The sequence below is a fragment of the Dendrobates tinctorius genome, unplaced genomic scaffold, assembly GCF_039654945.1.
Source record: "Dendrobates tinctorius isolate UK_male_01 unplaced genomic scaffold, ASM3965494v1 ptg000073l, whole genome shotgun sequence".
NCBI classification, from domain to species: domain Eukaryota; kingdom Metazoa; phylum Chordata; class Amphibia; order Anura; family Dendrobatidae; genus Dendrobates; species Dendrobates tinctorius.
In genome coordinates, this window is record NW_027361741.1 from 7183011 (window position 1) to 7202660 (window position 19650).

At 43.4% G+C, this 19650-nt stretch overlaps 1 protein-coding gene across 2 annotated transcripts in view; it reads right to left on the bottom strand.

Moving 5' to 3' along the window:
* Positions 1–8172, bottom strand: part of FOXN4 (forkhead box N4) — a 33934-nt gene extending 25762 nt beyond the window's left edge. Inside the window, exons 1-2 of one of the 2 annotated variants that reach the window (XM_073582610.1) lie at positions 7293–8172; positions 5401–5486 (exon numbers count right to left, since the gene is read on the bottom strand). In XM_073582610.1, coding sequence (XP_073438711.1) covers positions 5401–5483 — 83 coding nt within the window. In that variant the 5' untranslated portion in view covers positions 5484–5486; positions 7293–8172. The remainder of the gene's footprint in view (positions 1–5400; positions 5487–7292) is intronic. The other variant, XM_073582609.1, reaches the window with a different exon arrangement.
* Positions 8173–19650: the final 11478 nt, after the last annotated feature.

The following is a 19650-nucleotide window of genomic DNA, read 5'->3' on the forward strand; positions in this document are numbered from 1 at the left end:
GACTCTCTGCAGAGATAAATGTATCACTGGAAATGTAATTTGCAATAGGTGACCCTGAAATGGCATATGAACCAAAACACAAGTACACACAAGAGCATGATTGATGCCTTAACTGACAAAACCAAGCGACATCAATCAGACATGTCACAATAGTGAGATTACATGAATTTGGCTGCAGTATGGCGGACCTTTATACCTCTTTTCTTAGAAACAACATTGCGGAATGGAGAGGTCATAGAAGGTTGTATATCTCACATCTACATTTTTACTCCAGTGCCATGAATGGGAATAACAGATAAAAGCACATGCACTCTTAATTGTGGAATGTAATAACTGCCATTCATTTCAATGAATATGTATGCTACAACAAATCCACGGTCACCTCTAAAGTGAAAATATGAGGGACACACCACATCATTATCAGAACCTTTCTTTGATGTCTTTGTGAAAGTACTGCCTAATTTAAATGATACTTCTACAGAATGTCACATTGGACATAACATTTTCAGTTGCGTATTCATTTATCTGCGGCTTACTTATTTAATCCAGTGCATTCAGTTCATCAGTCTTCTCTTTTTAGCTTTGTATGGTAGATGGCAGACCATGAACATCTGTACAGCGCATTTTCCCATTCCAGCACTTTTGCTGCTGTTGGACAAAGACCAAGTCTCTTTTCATGCCACTTAAGATATTTAGAGCTTGTTATTGCAGTTATTAGGACAAACCACTCGTACATCATTTAAAGCTTGAATAGTCATACCCTAAATATGCTTTGACTGCTCCAAAAGATGCTCTCCTAGAGTTCCCCGCACAGAGGCAAATTCACACAGGCCTTCTCTTTAATTGGGAGCCATTCTCTTTCCCCTGTTATGTGGGACCGCAGAGCAACCCCGCAGTGATCCTCGGATCCCGTTATGTGCCATAGTGACAGGGCAAGTGTAAACAGCACTCATACAAAGTGACAGCTCTATTCTTTCCACTGTCAGGACTCATGAAAAAAACTCGCCATTATTTACGCAGCCCTCTCAGGAGCAATCACAACTACTGGAAGAGAAGTACAATGGTGGCTACCGGTTTACAGTGAACTGACTACGGATTCGAAGTCTTATTTCTAGTCTGCAAAAATATTACTAGGATAACTTTATTGATTCAATGTGGTGGCTATACTAACTTACCAAACGGCAACACATTAATAAATCATAAATGACGAGTATCATAAAAACATCACTTAAAAAAAATAAATACTAAAAAAAAAAAACTTTCCATACTTCATATCGCAAATATTAGTTAAACCTAAACTTTCTTTAAACTTTCCAAACTTTTTATCACATCAACAGATTGCACACTTTTCTGGGTGTAATGTAAGTGATAAAGTGCCAAGTGTTAACTGATATATTCAGTGTTGTTTAAAAAGGATGAAAATGAATTAAAAAAAATATAATAAAAAATAAACTGTTTCTTTTGATGCTTATAAAGGGGGTCAGGTAAAAACAATCTACAAACAGGAGCAAAGTATTATAGTCTCCTGACTGTCAGAACGAAGCTAATAACTACTGCGCAGAACGTCAATGTCACATATTCCTTATTCATCATGGGACAACTTATTAAAGTTCAGATTTTATACATAATCCTTATACCATACCTGTTTATTAGTACGTTTATAGTATTTGTATTACATTGTTGTATGCATTATTAGCATTTATTATGTAATTTATTTATTTTATTCAATAGATATTAATATATTGTTGACACGAATCTAATCACATATAAAATGTCAATTATTAGATATTACGCCAAATGCTTCTATGCCATGACACTGCCAATGTATGGGAGAACACATCAGTGTATTGTGATGTTTAGGAGGGACTTTCTCTAGGGGTTATCAGTAAATCACAGTATGATTATCTTGGGATTGATTGCCCGCTACTTCCAATCATGCATGCTTTGCCTAAAGTTCACAAGGGTGTTTTACGCCACCTATTATTTCTGGGATAGGATCAGTCACTGAACATCTCAGTCAGTGGCTTGACTCTATATTACAAGCCCTCTGCATTCGCACACCTGGCTTTCTTAGGGATACTAAGGATGTTCTTGAACAACTGTCAGATGTGGTATGGAAGGATAAGTTTTGTTGGATTAGTTGTGGTGTAGTTTCACTATATACATCACTCCCTGAAAAGGTTTCTATTATGGCTGTGGAACATCATTTGCATAAGTATAGTGAATACACGTCTGATTTTTCACAATTTGTCTTGCAGGTGTTGCATTTTTTATTACATCATAATTATTTTCTGTTTGATCAGAATTTTTATCTTCAATGCAGAGGAGTGTCCATGGGTGGCAAACATTTGGTGGCTAATTTGGTAATGTCCTATTGGGAGGAACTTTTTCTTTATTCCTCGTGTAACCCTTTCGTGTCTTCTATATTCTGGTATGGCAGATATATCGATGATACCCTCCTTATTTGGAGGGGTGATGTATCTGCCATACCGGAATTTGTCAATTATCTGAACAGCAATGAATTCAATCTGAGGTTTATCTGTGAATCTGACAATTTTTCAATCTCTTTTTTAAATCTCACATTGCGGGGTCATGTTGGTATGTGCATTTCTACTACTACTTACTCTAAACCTATGTCTGGGAATAGTATTCTGCATGCCCGCAGTAGCCATCCACATCATACAACCAGATCCATCCCTGTGGGAGAATTAATTAAAGTATCCAGAAATTGCAATGATTCTTTAGAAACTAAGGCCTGCTTCACACATCCGTTTTTTTGCATCCGCATGCATCCGCCAAAGTGTGGAAAAACGGATCCGTTTCTGTTTTGCCGCAAACGGATCCGTTTTTTTTACGGATCCGCGGTAGCCGCTAATGGAAGTCTACGGGGCAAAAAAAAGATCCTCCAAAAAAAAAAGGCGGATCCGTTTTTTAACGGAAAATGACGGATTTAAAAAAACGGAAGTGTGATCCAGGCCTAAGAAACAAATGGAATTGTGTTGCAATAAATTAAGAGAGGATATCCTGAATGGTCTTTAAATAGAGATACTAATATTGTGCAGAAGAAAAACAGGTGCGACTTTTTTGCTCCCAAGTATAATAAACCAAGTGATTATTTACATAAAAAAATGGTGTTATCTGTACAATACAGTCCACAATTTAATTCAATTAAATTGATTATTCAACAGCATCCTCCCATTTTATATGGAGATGAAATGTTATCATCCATTTTGTCACCTGGTTGTCATATAGTAGCCAAAAAGGCAATTACCATTGGTAACATCATTTCACCCAGTTTATTTTTTCCAGATAAAATTCAAAAAACATGGCTTAATTATTCTGGTTTTCTTAAGTGCGGTTCTATGCGCTGTAGAACATGCGCTCACTCTGCGGTGACTCATGAGTTTTCTAACTGCGACAATTCCAAACAATACAGGATTTCTCAATATATCAATTGTAACTCCAGGAATGTTGTGTATTTGATTAACTGCATGATATGTAATCTTAGTTACATTGGGTGTGCTACCCGCATTTCCGAACATATCACGGATATTATTTCGGTAGGGAGCCTCAACCGCAATGTCTCTTCAGCTTCTAAACATTTTATTTCTCACCATCACAGAAACATTTCTTCTCTCAGAGTAACAGGCATTGAAAGAATCATGAAGCAACCGCGAGGAGGGAATGTCAGAAAACGCTTGGCAGGAGAAGCTTATTGGATCCTCTGTTTGGGAACATGCACACCCAGCGGTTTAAATGCATGAAAGGAGATCTTATATCATTATTAATGTGCGGACATTGAATTGTTAAATTATGCAAACAATTATGGTGGTGGGTTGTTTTTTTTTGTGGGTGTGTTTTTTCGTGGTTTTTTTTTTTTTTTTCGTTTTCTTTTTTCTTTTTGTTAATGGTGGTTAACTGCTAAATGCTTTTCTATATGTTTTAGTAATTCTTACCCATATGGGGTCATTTTAATTAATTGTATGTAACACATGTGTATCATCATTTTCTATTGGCTATAGCTGTGTACAAAAAGGCATTTGCCAGCATTGTTGTCAGCTTTTTTGATAAAGAACACAGTGTGGGTGTTCGAAACGCGTAATAGAGACAATCATGTGAACTCTGTCTTACTTTTCACTCAATAAATGGATCTTAAAGTAGCTGGAATTTTTTTCTGGAGTAACTACATGCTGGACAACGTGATTCCTTGCTCCCACACACCACAGGCTGTTTTCAAGTGAGCTGGGTTTTTTTTCTATTGTGGTGTTAGGCCACGTTCACACGGTCAGTATTTGGTCAGTATTTTACATCAGTACTTGCAGCCAAAACCAGGAGTGGAAAATCAGAAGAAAAGTATAATAGAAACACGTCACCGCTTCTGGATTTATCACCCGCTCCTGGTTTTGACTTAGAAATACCGATGTAAAATACTGGCCAAATACTGTGTGAACGAGGCCTTATATTGGAAAATATACTCCGTAACAGTCCCTATATAACTTGGATCCACTGCCCTTATATTATACCTAGACAAGCAAGACCCCCAGGCTACAGCACTCCACTCTGTGTGCACCAGGGGGTGCCAAAATCTTTATCTTAAACTAATTTCGGTTGCAAACAGCGATGCAGAAATGTGATGTACCGTATAGAACTAACTACGGTGCCAGTGCCATTCCTTTGGGCAAAACACGAACAAGTATTTCCATTTAGCCTTGTTGTCTATTCATACTGCCCTCATGTTCTGGGTTATTGCCGTTATGGTAATTCCCGCTTTCATTTTTCTCTCATTCCATCTATTATTAATTACTCATTTTCTAGTGAGTATGGTGACATTTTAGAAGCATTAGGGACGCAATAGTGATAACACTATATTGTATGACACTATATGATATTATAATAAGCTCACAGAATTCTGATCAATAATGCAAATGTTATTTCATGCTTGTAATGCAAAGGTCTATGTCTATCCCCTATGTCTGGCACACGGGATCCTAACATTACTAGTACGTCCTTGCAAATCATACTAATCTTACAGTAAAATAAATAAACGAGCAAAATAATTACACTGTATATATAAGGACATACCATATATAGCACTCACAGACTTGTAGTGACAAAACTAAATATATAATAAAATAAAAACATTTCTTTATTTTGAGTGTGTTTTCAGAAATCGAATGGGTAACGTTTCTCCTTGTGGAGAGTCACAGCACTGACGTGCCAGTGTAAGGAGACTTATAGGCCATGCAATGCTCCCCTGGGAAATCACACCAGCAGAGAGACAATTTGCATGTTAGAAATCGAATACACACAATGTAGTTTAATTTCTTTCTACAACATAAATATATACATACAAGCAGATACTATGTGGTTACAGCACTGATGCTAGCAAGTAACATTTACCTGTATTCCTGACTGGGGGGGCAATTTTCTTCTGATGTCCTGATTATTCCAGACATAATTCCTGATATGTCACTGTCTATCATCGCCTTTAAGAGTGAAAATTTGCTGTTAGAGGAATGTGAGGACTGATTGATGGATGAATGGATAGATATGAAGATAGATGATAGAGATATCTAGATAGATAGATAGATATGATGATAAATACTATAGATAGATAGATGATAAGATAGATGATAAGATAAGATAGATGATAAATTCTATAGATAGATATTAGATAGATAGATAGATATGGAATAGATGATAGATAGCTATGGGATAGATGATAAATACTGTAGATAGATAGATAATAGATACATGGCAGATAGTATATGTAGCCAGATGACAGATATCATTACCCCCATGTTCTGCCCCCCAGTAGCACACATGCAGCTCTCTGCCTGCACTGTAAATAAGCGCACAGGTAGACACTGGCTATACACAGGACCCTATAGGAGGGGCTGGTGCCTGGCACTGTATCTCGGGGGTTATATATGAGGGCTGGTGCCTGGCACTGTATCTCGGGGGTTATATATGAGGGCTGGTGCCTGGCACTGTATCTCGGGGGTTATATATGAGGGCTGGTGCCTGGCACTGTATCTCGGGGGCTATATATGAGGGCTGGTGCCTGGCACTGTATCTCGGGGGTTATATACAGGACCCTATAGGAGGGGCTGGTGCCTGGCACTGTATCTCGGGGGTTATATATGAGGGCTGGTGCCTGGCACTGTATCTCAGGGGCTATATACAGGACCCTATAGGAGGGGCTGGTGCCTGGCACTGTATCTCGGGGGTTATATACAGGACCCTATAGGAGGGGCTGGTGCCTGGCACTGTATCTCGGGGGCTATATATGAGGGCTGGTGCCTGGCACTGTATCTCGGGGGCTATATATGAGGGCTGGTGCCTGGCACTGTATCTCGGGGGTTATATATGAGGGCTGGTGCCTGGCACTGTATCTCGGGGGTTATATATGAGGGCTGGTGCCTGGCACTGTATCTCGGGGCTACATATGAGGGCTGGTGCCTGGCACTGTATCTCGGGGGTTATATATGAGGGCTGGTGTCTGGCACTGTATCTCGGGGGCTATATATGAGGGCTGGTGCCTGGCACTGTATCTCGGGGGCTATATATGAGGGCTGGTGCCTGGCACTGTATCTCGGGGGTTATATATGAGGGCTGGTGCCTGGCACTGTATCTCGGGGGTTATATATGAGGGCTGGTGCCTGGCACTGTATCTCGGGGCTACATATGAGGGCTGGTGCCTGGCACTGTATCTCGGGGGTTATATATGAGGGCTGGTGCCTGGCACTGTATCTCGGGGGCTATATATGAGGGCTGGTGCCTGGCACTGTATCTCGGGGGCTATATATGAGGGCTGGTGCCTGGCACTGTATCTCGGGGGCTATATATGAGGGCTGGTGCCTGGCACTGTATCTCGGGGCTACATATGAGGGCTGGTGCCTGGCACTGTACCTCGGGGGTTATATATGAGGGCTGGTGCCTGGCACTGTATCTCGGGGGTTATATATGAGGGCTGGTGCCTGGCACTGTATCTCGGGGGTTATATATGAGGGCTGGTGCCTGGCACTGTATCTCGGGGGTTATATATGAGGGCTGGTGCCTGGCACTGTATCTCGGGGGTTATATATGAGGGCTGGTGCCTGGCACTGTATCTCGGGGGTTATATATGAGGGCTGGTGCCTGGCACTGTATCTCGGGGGTTATATATGAGGGCTGGTGCCTGGCACTGTATCTCGGGGGTTATATATGAGGGCTGGTGCCTGGCACTGTATCTCGGGGCTACATATGAGGGCTGGTGCCTGGCACTGTATCTCGGGGGTTATGCCCAGTACCTACTGGTGGTGGCTGGTGCCGGCGGTGTGGGGGGCTCCTCAGGCTGTGGCAGCTCTCGGACTCCGCTGCTGTCCTCCTTTGTAATGTGATTTCTATCTCGTCCACAAACCGTTTTTAAATTTCCCTCTCCGGAGCTGTCCAGCACGGCGCATGCGCACTGCGGTCCTGGGTCACTATCGGGGCAGGCGAGGCCACTTGTGTCTCATAGCGAGCTGTGCTCCGTGCCCCGCTCACCCTCTGTCCCCGACAAGGTCGCCTTTGTGCCCAGCGGTGACTATCCGGGCCCACGGTCTTGTCATCTGTTCATGCCGCTGTAGTCGCCATAATAAGGTGCTGTGTCTTATCTGTAGGAGGAGACAGGCTACAGCACTTTGTCATGTGGGCACCACACGGGGTTAGTCAGCAGCTGCTGTCATGTAAGCACTTCTGCCCGGGACGTTCTGCTAATGCTCCCGGTGCAGCGTACACCCCCGGCGGTGCTGGCGATGGTAGGTGTTCGCTGTCACCACAGCCGTTGCGGTTTTGGAAGTTCAGCTGAGCCAGGCCAGTTCGGGGGGGTTGGTGCTCGTGGTCTGGTCCGGTGTGTCCGCAGTGCAGGTGTGTGCCGAGCCGCCCGCCTCTGCCTCCTCACAGCCTGTGCTCTGCCGTTGGCGACTCAGTGAGCCCGCCCGGCCCGCGCTGGCCATACCCGCCGCAAGACCCGCGTCGCAGCCCGGGAAAGGCAGGTGGGAGAGCGGTAGCAGGAGGGGGAGGGACGGGAGGCGCTCACACCACGGGGACGACACCAAACAAATAATGGTCTCCACACGGAGCGACGTTGTGTCACCATACACCGCACTACTCCGGCCGGGGACTACTACCCCCAGCATAGCTGATAGGAGGAGGGTGTTCCATATGTATAATGCTGCCTTATAGGTATACATACAGGACTATGCAAAAGTATTAGGCGGCTGTGGAAAAACGCAGTAAGGTAAGAACCTAGAAGTGTCAGAGGGAACCTGTTACGCGGAAAAGCGTCATTAACCTGTAGATAAGGGGTTAACCTCCAAGTTAATAGCGTTCTGAGCCTGCCTGGAGCCGGTACTTAGAGCCCCGCTGCCGGGAGGAACCGAGCGTTCAGTCATGGGACAGCGTCAGCACTGACAGCAGTTTAGGATTACGGCCGACGGTCAGTCAGTGCCGGGGGTGCGATTACAGTCACCACTATATACACAGAGCAGTGACTGAGCCCTGATACCCAAACGTTGCCCGAGGAATAAAGTTAATTTCGTCACTGCAGCGAGGGTCTAAATGCGGATGCCGGGCAGGTTCAGAACGCCAATGACCTGCAGACTATCCCCACATCTGCAGGTTAATAGCGGTTTTTCACGTGAAAAATTCCTATTAACACCTTAGTGATTCAGCCAATTTTGACCTTAATGACCAGGCCAAATTTTATAAATCTGACCACTGTTGCTTCAACGGTCCCACTTATTCTAAGGCTAGCTTCCCACATCCTGATATTTCCAGTACCGTGTGTGTAATACTTGTGGCACACGTGTGGCAACTGTGTGCCTCATCAGTACCGGCATCTGTGAAGCAGTAGTACAGTTAGCCCTGTTCCCCTGCGCCGATGCTGATGGCCGCTTGCTTCATTCTCCCCCACACTGCCAGCGATCAGCACGAGCATTGGAGAATAATGAGTTATATTCAACTTGATAACAACCACAGTAGGCGGCAGCTGATGGGACTGTTACTCCCATCACCCTACGCCTTCTGCCGCTAATAAGAGTGAGAGCAGTTGTCAGCTGATGGGAGTATTCTTCAGCTGCCGCCTGCTTAATAGATAAATTAATTAAAATGGCATGGGATTCTGTGTACTTTTGATAACCAGCAAGACAAAACTGATAGCTGCGATCTGCAACCCTCAGCTGTCAAATTCATCAAGGCTGGTCATCAAGAATTATTTAAATAAATAATTGAAAAAAAACCGGCCTGGAGGTTCCCATCATTTTTTGACAACCAGCCTTTCTAAAGCAGACAGCTGGGGTCTGGTATTCCCAGGCTGGTAAGGGGCCATGGATATTTACCCCCAACCTAAAAATAGCTGCCCAGAAAAGACACATCTTTTAGATGCGCCAATTCTGGCTCTTTGCCCAGCTCCTCCCTCTTGCCCTGTAGCGGTGGCAATTGGGGTTCATATTTGTGGGGTTGATGTCACCTTTGTATTGTTTGGTGACATCAAGTCCACGAGTTAGTAATGGAGAGGTGTCTATAGGACAACTCTCCATTACGAATACTATAGTTATATGGTAAATAAACACACAGCAAGTATAAGGGTGTGTGCACACGTTGCGGATTTTGCTGCAGATCCGCAGAGGATTTGGCCCTGTGGTGTACAGTACCTTTATTTTCAATGGAAAACAAAAACCGCGCGGATTTGCTGCTGTTTGAAATCCGCAGCATGTCACTTTGTGTGGAATCCGCAGCGATTTCACACCTGCTCTATTGTCCAGGTGTCAAACCGCAGGCTAATCCGCAGGTCTTTTTACCTGCGGATTTTGTGAAATCCGCGCAGAAAATTCCGCAGCAGAATCCACAACGTGTGCACAAACCCTAAAGTCCTTTATTTGAAATTGAATCAAAACACAGTTTTCCATTTTTGTTTAAAAATAACACAGTTACACTCAACCTAATGCCTATTCCACCTAAGCCCTCATCTTCTGTAATAAAACAAAAATAAAAAAAACAACTATATCCCTCCCTTGTCTGACCTTCTGGCCCACTCCATAATCCATGTCTGGGGATAAACAGTTTTCAACATGGACAGTGCCAAGATGCGACCGTCATGGCTGAGAACCACTGATGAATGAGCTGCTGCATGCCTAGAATCAGTGAGAGGTCACCACATCACATTTGAAGTGACTTTGAGGGGCCTATATGCCAGAAAATACCCCAAATTAACACCATTATAAAAACTGCAACTCTCAAGGTGCTCAAAACCACATTCAACAAGATAATTAACCCTTCAGGTGCTTCAGAGGGACTAAAGCAATGTGGAAAGAAAAAAATGAACATTTTACTTTTTTTCACAAAAATTTTATTTTAACTCTGATTTTTTTATTTTCACAAGGGTAATAGGATAAAATGGACCCTAAAATTTATTGTGAAATTTCTCCTGAGTATGCTGATACTCCATATGTGGGGGCAAAATATTGTTTGAGCGCATGGCAGGGCTCAGAAGGCAAGGAGCACCGTTTGACTTCTTGAACGAAAAAAGAGATGTAATCGAGAGATGATGCCATGGCGCGTTTGAAGAGCCCCCGATGTGCCTAAACAGTAAAAAAAAAAAAATAAAACGCAGCTGACCTCATTTTGGAAAACAGACCCCAGAAGGAATGTATCTAGATGTGTGGTGAGCAGCTTGAACCCCCAAGTGCTTTACAGAAGTTCATAACGTAGACCCGTGAAAATAATTTAAAAAAATGAAATTTTTCACACAAAAATGTACTTTTAGGCCCAATTTTTTGTTTTCCCAAGGGTAACATGAGAAAATGGACCCAAAAATTTATAGTGCCATTTTCTCCTGAGTACATATGTGGGGAAAAATTACTGTTTGGGCGCTCTTCTGGGCTCAGACAGGAAGGAATGATGTTTTAGAACGCAGGCTTTGATGGAATGGTCTGCGGGCGCCATGTTGCATTTGCAGAGTCAATGATGTGTCTAAACAGTGGAAATTCCCCAAACTGTAAGGCCTCTTTCACACATCAGTTTTTTGCCTTCAGGCGCGATCCGGCTTTTTTTTGTAAAACCGGATCCGGCAAAATGCAATGCCGGATCCAGTTTTTCCCCATTGACTTGCATTAGCGCCGGATCGTGCCGGATGGCATTGCGTTTCATCCGTTTTTTGCCGGATCCGGCAACTTGTCTCATTCCGGCGTCTGGAAAAAACGGCTACTGTAACGTTTTTTGTCTCCGGCGAAAAAGCCGGAAGCGCCAGATCCGGCGCTTCCAGCTTTTTGCTACAATGAAAGTCTATGGGCGCCGGAATGCGCCGGATCCAGAAAAAGACGGATCCAGCCACCGGATCCGTTTTTTTTAAGTCTGCGCATGCTCAGATCCAATTGGCCAGCCCCCAGGAACAGATATAACCTGCTAGACGGATCCAGCAAAAAAACGGATCCGTTTCTACAGTTCTCCAAAATTTATGCCGGATCCGTTTTTTCTAAAAATAGCCGGATCCTGCCTGACGGCAAAAAACTGATGTGTGAAAGTAGCCAAACCCTGAAGGATTTTATCCAGGAGTATAGTGAGCATTTTGAACCCATAGGTACTGCATAGAATTTGCTAAAATTAGGTTGTCATATGGAAAACTTTGTTGTTTTAGCTCCAAATTTGTAATTTTCACAATGGATAATAGTTAAAACCAGACCCCATCATTTTTTGCAATTTCTCCCGAATATGGCAGTACCCCATATGTGATTGAATTCTACTGTTTGAGCACACAGCAGGGATCAGATTGGAAGGAGTGCTACTTGGCTTTCAGAATGCAGATTCTATTTGAATACATTGTGGACTCCATTAGCCGAGTCCCTCAGGTGTCAGAACAACAGAAACCTCGCCCAGATGACAGCATATAGGAAACGTCACTGCCCAAGGAATTCATCTGGGGGTGTATTTTGAATCCATAGGTGCCTCACAGATTTTTATAACATTGATACGTGGAAATATAACACTTATTGCACAATTTCTTCCGAATGCAGTGATGCACCATATGTCGTGAGATATTACTGTTTGGCGACACGTCAGGGCTGAGAAGGAAGAAGCACTATTTGGCTTTTGGGGCACATACCGTATATACTCGAGTATACGCCGACCCGAGTATAAGCCGAGGCACATAATTTTGCCACGGAAAACTGGGTAAGCTTATTGACTCGAGTATAAGCCGGGTATACATTGTCCCCTCATCCCTGTCCTGCTATGCGTGGCTCCCGCGTCCTGTCCTGGAATGTAGCTCCCCCGTTTTGTTCTGGTATGTGTGGCTCCTCTGTCCTGTCCTGGTATGTGTGACCCCCCCCCGGACCGTCCTGCTATGTGTTTTACCACCGTCCTGGTATGTGGGGCCCCCATTTTGTCCTGTTATGTGTGGCTCCCACGGTCTCGCATGGCTCCTCCGATCCCGCATCGCATGGCTCCCCCGGTCCTGGATGGCTCACTCCCCCCATCCTACTCCCTCCTCGCGCCGTTGCTGCATCTCCGTAGTCCCGGCGCAGCAGCTCTTCCTGTGCTCAGCAGTCACGTGGTACCGCTCATTAAGGTAATGAATATGCCTTCCACATCTATGGGAGTGGAGACGCGTGCATATTCATTAACTTAATGAGCGGTACCACGTGACCGCTGAGCACAGGAAGAGCTGCCAGGACAGAGATGCAGCGATGGCTCGAGGAGGGTGAGTATGATGATGTCTTCTGTTAGCCGGCAGCTGTCACTGTGCCACAACTGTCGGCTCCTGACGCTGCTCCGCTGATCCCCCTCCCCCGACAGTTTTCTTGACAATGACTTGTGTATAAGCCAAGGGGGGGCGTTTTCAGCACACAAAAAAGTGCTGAAAATCTCGGTTTATACACGAGTATATATGGTATTTTGCTAAAATAGTATGCGGGGGGACATTTGCGATGCCCCGAAGGTGACGGCACAGCAGAAAAACCCCAAGTGACCCCATTGTAGAAATTGCAACTCTCAGTGAATTAATCTATGGCTGCAGTGACTATTCTGTAACAGCCACACTATGCTTTATTCTGGAGAATTGTATATGCCAGTTTAGTGCCCATACATTGTGCCCTCATAAGCCCCCCATAAATTATAGCGCTCCCATACATTGTGCCCAGCTTCTGGAGACACGCACCCTGAAAATTTTTACGTGATCTCGCCAATACAATAATGCCAAACATGTGGCTGCTTACAGTGGTTTAGGCACATTGGTGCCTAGAAGGTGTGGGGCATTCAGATTTGGGGACAACAGAATTCACTGCATTTTATTTGAGGGGGTGTGATCCATTTCGCTTCTCCAGAGGCTTTGTTCTATCAGTAACGTGGGAACCCCCTATACTTCCAGGCACAGATGACTGACCTGAGTGGGAGCTTGTTTTGTGTGGTTTTATTAGTAACATTTTGGGGTACATAATACTTTTTAATCACTGTCAGCATAAGGCTGTATTCACATTCTTGTCTTCTAAGCTGAGCACTTACGTTGAGGTTTCAATGTAACTCCCACAAAAATGCGATTCAGACGATACCCCCAACTGAACCACCCACCATAATGAGGCAGATGGAGACAATTTTGAGTCCATTTGGCGGCTGCTACGGTGGTATCCATTTTTAGGCGTGCACAGATCTGTGGTCGCCCACACTTGTGAACTAAAGAGACGCCTAAAATGATGGAACACAGATCACTCCAAAGTGACTCCATCTGCCTCATAAATTAGTGGTTCGGTTAGGAGTTTTGTCTGAATCAGAGTTTTTGTGAATTTACACGAAAACCCTGATGTGAGCGCTCAGCAGAGAGTGCAGGATAAATGTGAGCCAAGCCTTATCTGAGTTTTGGGAGGTAGAATGAACAGAGGATTACAAGGATAGTTCATATTTTTATTTTTGAGCAGTTCAACATGAAGTGTACTAAGTGATAAGGCGGATTTATTCTTCGGGTTGGTACAATTATAGCGATACCAGATTTAGAAGATTTTTAGGTTTGCTGGTATTACACAGTAAAAATGCTTTTTTTTTAATAAAAAGTAGTTTTTTTCGTCGCCACATTCTGAGAGTTGTAACTTTTTTTTTGGCGACAGGTCTATATGAGGGCTTATTTTTTGCTGGATGAGTTGCACATTTTTTTGGTACCATTTTTGGGCACATAGTATTTTTTGATCACTTTTTATTCAGATTTTTCAAACAGAATGAATAAAAACCAGCAATACAGTTATTGTTTTTATTTTTTGCGCCGTTCACCGTGCGGTAAAAGTAAGAAGACCGATTCGTTCATTAGGTCGGTATTATTACAGCAATATCAGATTTATATTTTTTTAATGCTTTGCTACATTTACAGACAAAAAACAATATTTTAAAAGATTAATTTGTTTTTCCATCGTCATGTTCTGAGAGCTGTAACTTTTTTATTTTTTTGCCGAATGAGCCATATTAGGACTTGGATTTTGAGGGACAATTTGGCATTTTAATTTATACAGTTTTTTTTACATACAAGTTTTTGATTGCTTTTTATTCACTTTTTTGTGAGTCAATGTGATGAAAAAGTGACATTTTTTATGTGTTTTTAACTGTATTCTTTTTTTTTTTTGCAGCGTTCACCATATGGAATAACATGCCAGTATTAAAGAGCAATTTGTTCTGGACTTGGCAATACCAATTATGTGTACTTTTTTATTTTTGTTTTATCACAAATGCTGCTTTGTTAGGTGAAACAGCATTTTGTGATTTGTGTACCCTTTTTTTGTGTGTTTTTTTTTACTTTAGTACATATTTTATTTTACTTTTTCACTTAGTTCCACTGTTGGACATGCATATTTTTTACAATGATCACTGTTTTCATACACTGCAGTACTCATGCAGTGCAGTGAGTCCTGACTCAGCCTGTGAAACCCAACTTATTGCTGGATCTCACAGGCCACCGTACCCTGGGGTCATCACATGACCTCAGGGTACCATGGTAACCATCAGGACCCACAATTCTCATCACAGGTATCCATCCGATGGTTACTTTGGGGGTCTTGTGATCCCCTTGTAACTACTTTGTAACAGTCTGTACCTTGTAACAGTCTGCAGTGTGTATCATATAAGTGTGAGATATAAATTAATCTAGAACGATGTATACAGACTGTGCCCTGCCATCTGCCACCATCGCACTCTAACCAGCATGTCTATTTGTCTATTCTCCTTTCAAGTACGTCACCCAGCTTTCCACACAGACTCTTCTTACCTCTGCTCCTAGTATTCACTTGGTATGACTTTCAACTATCCCCTGTTTTACCCCAGTGTTATTTATGAGCTTGTTTACTTTGGCTTGGTGATTTAGAGAATTAAAGCAAGTAGGTAGTGATGAGGCATTAAATAAATACAGAAGATTAAATAAATTCTGTGAAAAGCAAATCAAGACAGCAAAGACTGAGACAGAGAGACTCATTGCCAGAGAAAGTAAAAATAATCCCAAAATATTCTTTAACTACATAAATAGTAAGAAACTAAAATATGATAGTGTTGGCCCCCTTAAAAATAGTTGGGGTGAAATGGAGGATGAGGAAAAAGCCAATATACTAAATGACTTTTTTTCAACAGTATTTACACAAGAAAATCCCATGATGGATAACATGATCAGGGATAAAAATTCTCAATTAAATGTCACCTGCTTAACCCAGCAGGTAGTGCAGCGGAGTCTAAAAATCACTAAAATTGACAAATCCCCGTGCCCGGATGGGATACACCCTGAGTACTGCAGGAATGAAGTACAGTCATAGATAGACCATTATTTTTAATCTCTAAAAATTCCATAATAACAGGGTTTGTACCACAGGACTGGCGTATAGCAAATGTGGTGCCAATATTCAAAAAGGGGACAAAAACTGAACTTGGAAATTATAGGCCAGTAAGCTTAACCTCTACTGTGAGTAAAATCCTGGAGGGTTTTCTAAGGGTACCGTTACACTTAGCGATGCACCAGCGATCCCGACAACTATATGGATCGCTGGTGCATCGCTAAGTGGTCGCTAGTGAGCTGCCACACAGGCAGATCTCACCAGCGACATAGCAGTGGTCGGGGGTCGCTACTTACCTGTCAGACGCAGCGATCCTGACGTCCTCCCACACACGTCGCTCGTCGGCGCCACAGGAAGCCCAGCAGGAAGCGCCCGACGAGAAATGGTCCAGGACGTTCTCGCGCGACCAGTGATGAGCAGCGGGGGAGCTGGTCGGAGGTAAGTATCAGACATAGCGATATCGCTAGCAATATTGCTGCTACGCCACAAAATCGGTGACGTTACAGCGATATTGCTAGCGATATCGATATGTGTAACGGGCCCCTAAGAGATACTATACTGGAGTATCTGAAGAAGAATAACCTTATCTCCCAATATCAACATGGGTTTACGAGGGACCGTTCCTGTCAGACTAATCTGATAAGCTTTTATGAAGAGGTAAGTTCCGGACTGGACCAAGGAAATGCAGTGGCCGTGGTGTACATGGACTTTTCAAAAGCTTTTGATATGGTGACACACAAAAGGTTGATACATAAAATGAGAACAATGGGGATAGGGGAAAATATGTGTAAGTGGGTTAAGAGCTGGCTCAGGGATAGGAAACAAAGGGTGGTTATTAATGGAGCACACTCAGACTGGGTCACGGTTAGCAGTGGGGTACCACAGGGGTCAGTATTGAGTCCGCTTCTTTTTAACATATCAATGACCTTGTAGGGGCATAGAGAGTAGAATTTCAATATTTGCAGATGACACTAAACTGCAGGGTAATCAATACAGAGGAGTACAATTTTATATTACAGGAGGATTTATGTAAGCTAGAAGCTTGGGCTGATAAATGGCAAATGAGCTTTAATGGGGATAAATGTAAGGTCATGCACCTGGGTAGAACAAACAAAATGTATAATTTTGTGCTTAATTGTAAAACACTGGGCAAAACTGTCACTAAAAAAGATCTGGGTGTATGGGTGGACGACAAACTCACATTTAGTGGCCAGTGTCAGGCAGCTGCTGCAAAGGCAAATAAAATAATGGGATGCATTAAAAGAGGCATAGATGCTCAATAAGAGAACATCATTTTACCTCTATACAAGTCACTAGTGCGACCACGCTTAGAATACTGTGTACAGTTCTGGTCTCCGGTGTATAAGAAAGACAGCTGAACTGGAGCGGGTGCAGAGAAGAGCGACCAAGGTCATTAGAGAACTGGGGGGTCTGCAATACTAAGACAGGTTATTACACTTGGGGTTGTTTAGTTTGGAAAAACAAAGGCTTAGGGGTGATCTTATTACAATGTATAAATATACTGTGTACAGTTCTGGTCTCCGGTGTATAAGAAAGACATAGCTGAACTGGAGCGGGTGCAGAGAAGAGCGACCAAGGTCATTAGAGAACTGGGGGGTCTGCAATACTAAGGTTATTACACTTGGGGTTGTTTAGTTTGGAAAAACAAAGGCTTAGGGGTGATCTTATTACAATGTATAAATATATGAGGGGACAGTACAGAGACCTTTCTAATGATCTTTTTACTCTTAGACCGGGGACAAGGGGGCATCCTCTACATCTGGAGGAAAGAAGGTTTAAGCATAATCACAGACGCAGATTGTTTACTGTAAGAGCAGTGAGACTATGGAACTCTCTGCCATATGATGTTGTAATGAGTGATTCTCTACTAAAATTTAAGAAGGGACTGGATGCTTTTCTTGAAAAGTATAATATTACAGGTTATATACACTAGTTTCCTTGATATTTTGTTGATCCAGGGAGCCAGTCTGATTGCCATATGTGGAGTAGGGAAGGAATTTTTTTCTCCAATGTGAAGCTTACTGATTGCCACATGGGTTTTTTTGCCTTTCTCTGGATCAACATGTTAGGGCAGGTTAGGATAGGATATGGGTTGACCTAGATTGACTTAAAGTCTTCCTTCAACCTTAATTACTATGTTACTATATGAATCTGATCCACTCTTAATTCTCTGACCAAGATGAGCACAGACCACTCCTCTGCTTCACACCTGAATGCACTTTGTAGCACATATATTGCATAGCACAGGTCTGCCAAGGCTTTAGTCTGCAGTGTGTATCATACAAGTGTGAGATATGAATTAATCCAGAATTTAACCAGAAGGTAACTGAATACAGTCACTGTAAACAATGTTTCTGTTTGTTTCCACTCTCATCCCTATAATCCTTCACTTTCTGCTAACCCCCTGATCCCTACACCAAGTAAGGAACTGTTCATCTCTTCTTCAATCCTCTCCATCCATCTCAACTCCTCAGAACTGTTCCTCCACATACAATCCTTTGTCTCCAAACTCAGACAGCCCCCTCATGCCCTCTCCTGCTCCCACCTGCTAACACTTTCTCTGCTCCTTCTTACTGATGGTGATATCTCTCCAAATCCTGGTCCTCCTCACCACATCCCAAGAGTCATTTCTACCTCCCATCCACGCTCTATCACACATTTCTGTAACCTCTCAAACCTTATACCCAATCCCACTACCACCCTCTGTTACCCTCCCTTCCTTTGAGGTGCACTCAGTGCGCATCTACGTCCCCTCCAACTGGCTGTCATTTACCGCCCCCAGGGTCAGCCACTTCTTTTCCCCTCCACTAACATCCCCACTATCATCTTGGGTGACTTCAACATCCCCATTGACACTTCCCTCTCAGCTGCTACTTCTATCTCTTACTTCCTCCTTCGGCCTCACTCAATGGTCTTCTGCAGCCTCCCACAAAGATGGTCACCCATCTTCACACGCCTCTGCTCCCTATCTAACCTCTCTAACTCACCTCTTCTTTCTGACCACAACCTACTTACTTTCTCTTCCCTCTCCTCTCCAGGTCCACAATCCCCACCCTACAAGCTTGCACACCCTCGCAGAAATCTTAAACACCTCGATCTACACTCACTGAATCCCTTCTCCCTCTTACAGTCATAAGTTCCCTACACAATGCGGATGCCGCTACCACTTTATATTACACCACAATAGCTGTAACTTTGGAATCGGTTGCTCCTCTCACACATACCAAAGCTCGCAAAATCAACAGACAACCCTGGCACACCAGCCTGTCCAAAGAGCTTCCAGGGCTGCTGAGCGGAGATGGAAAATATCCCACTCCAACGAGGACTTCATCGCATTCAAGCAGTCCCTTACTACTTTTAAGGCCACACTCGCCACAGCTAAATAAACCTCATCTCTCATATCCTCCCTGTCTCACAACCCTAAACAGCTATTCAACACCTTCAATTCTCTCCTAAGTGCCCCAGCACCTCCTCCCTCTCCACTCAGCTGAAGACTTTGCCTCATCTTTCAAGCAGAAGATTGATAACAGAGTTTTGGTCGACAACCCCCTGAGCCCTTCCTCCTAACTGCCCAGCCCTCCTCCAAAACCAACTTCTCCACCATTACAGATCGACTCTCCACTCTACTCTCAAGATCACATCTCACCACCTGTGCACTTGACCTGATCCCATCCCACTCCATCCCAAACCTTACCACAGTCTTCATCCCAACCCTAACCCATCTCTTCAACCTATCATTAACAACTAGTGTTTTCCCCTCAAGCTTTAAACATACTGTACCTATCCTCAAAAAGCTTTCTCTTGACCCATCCTC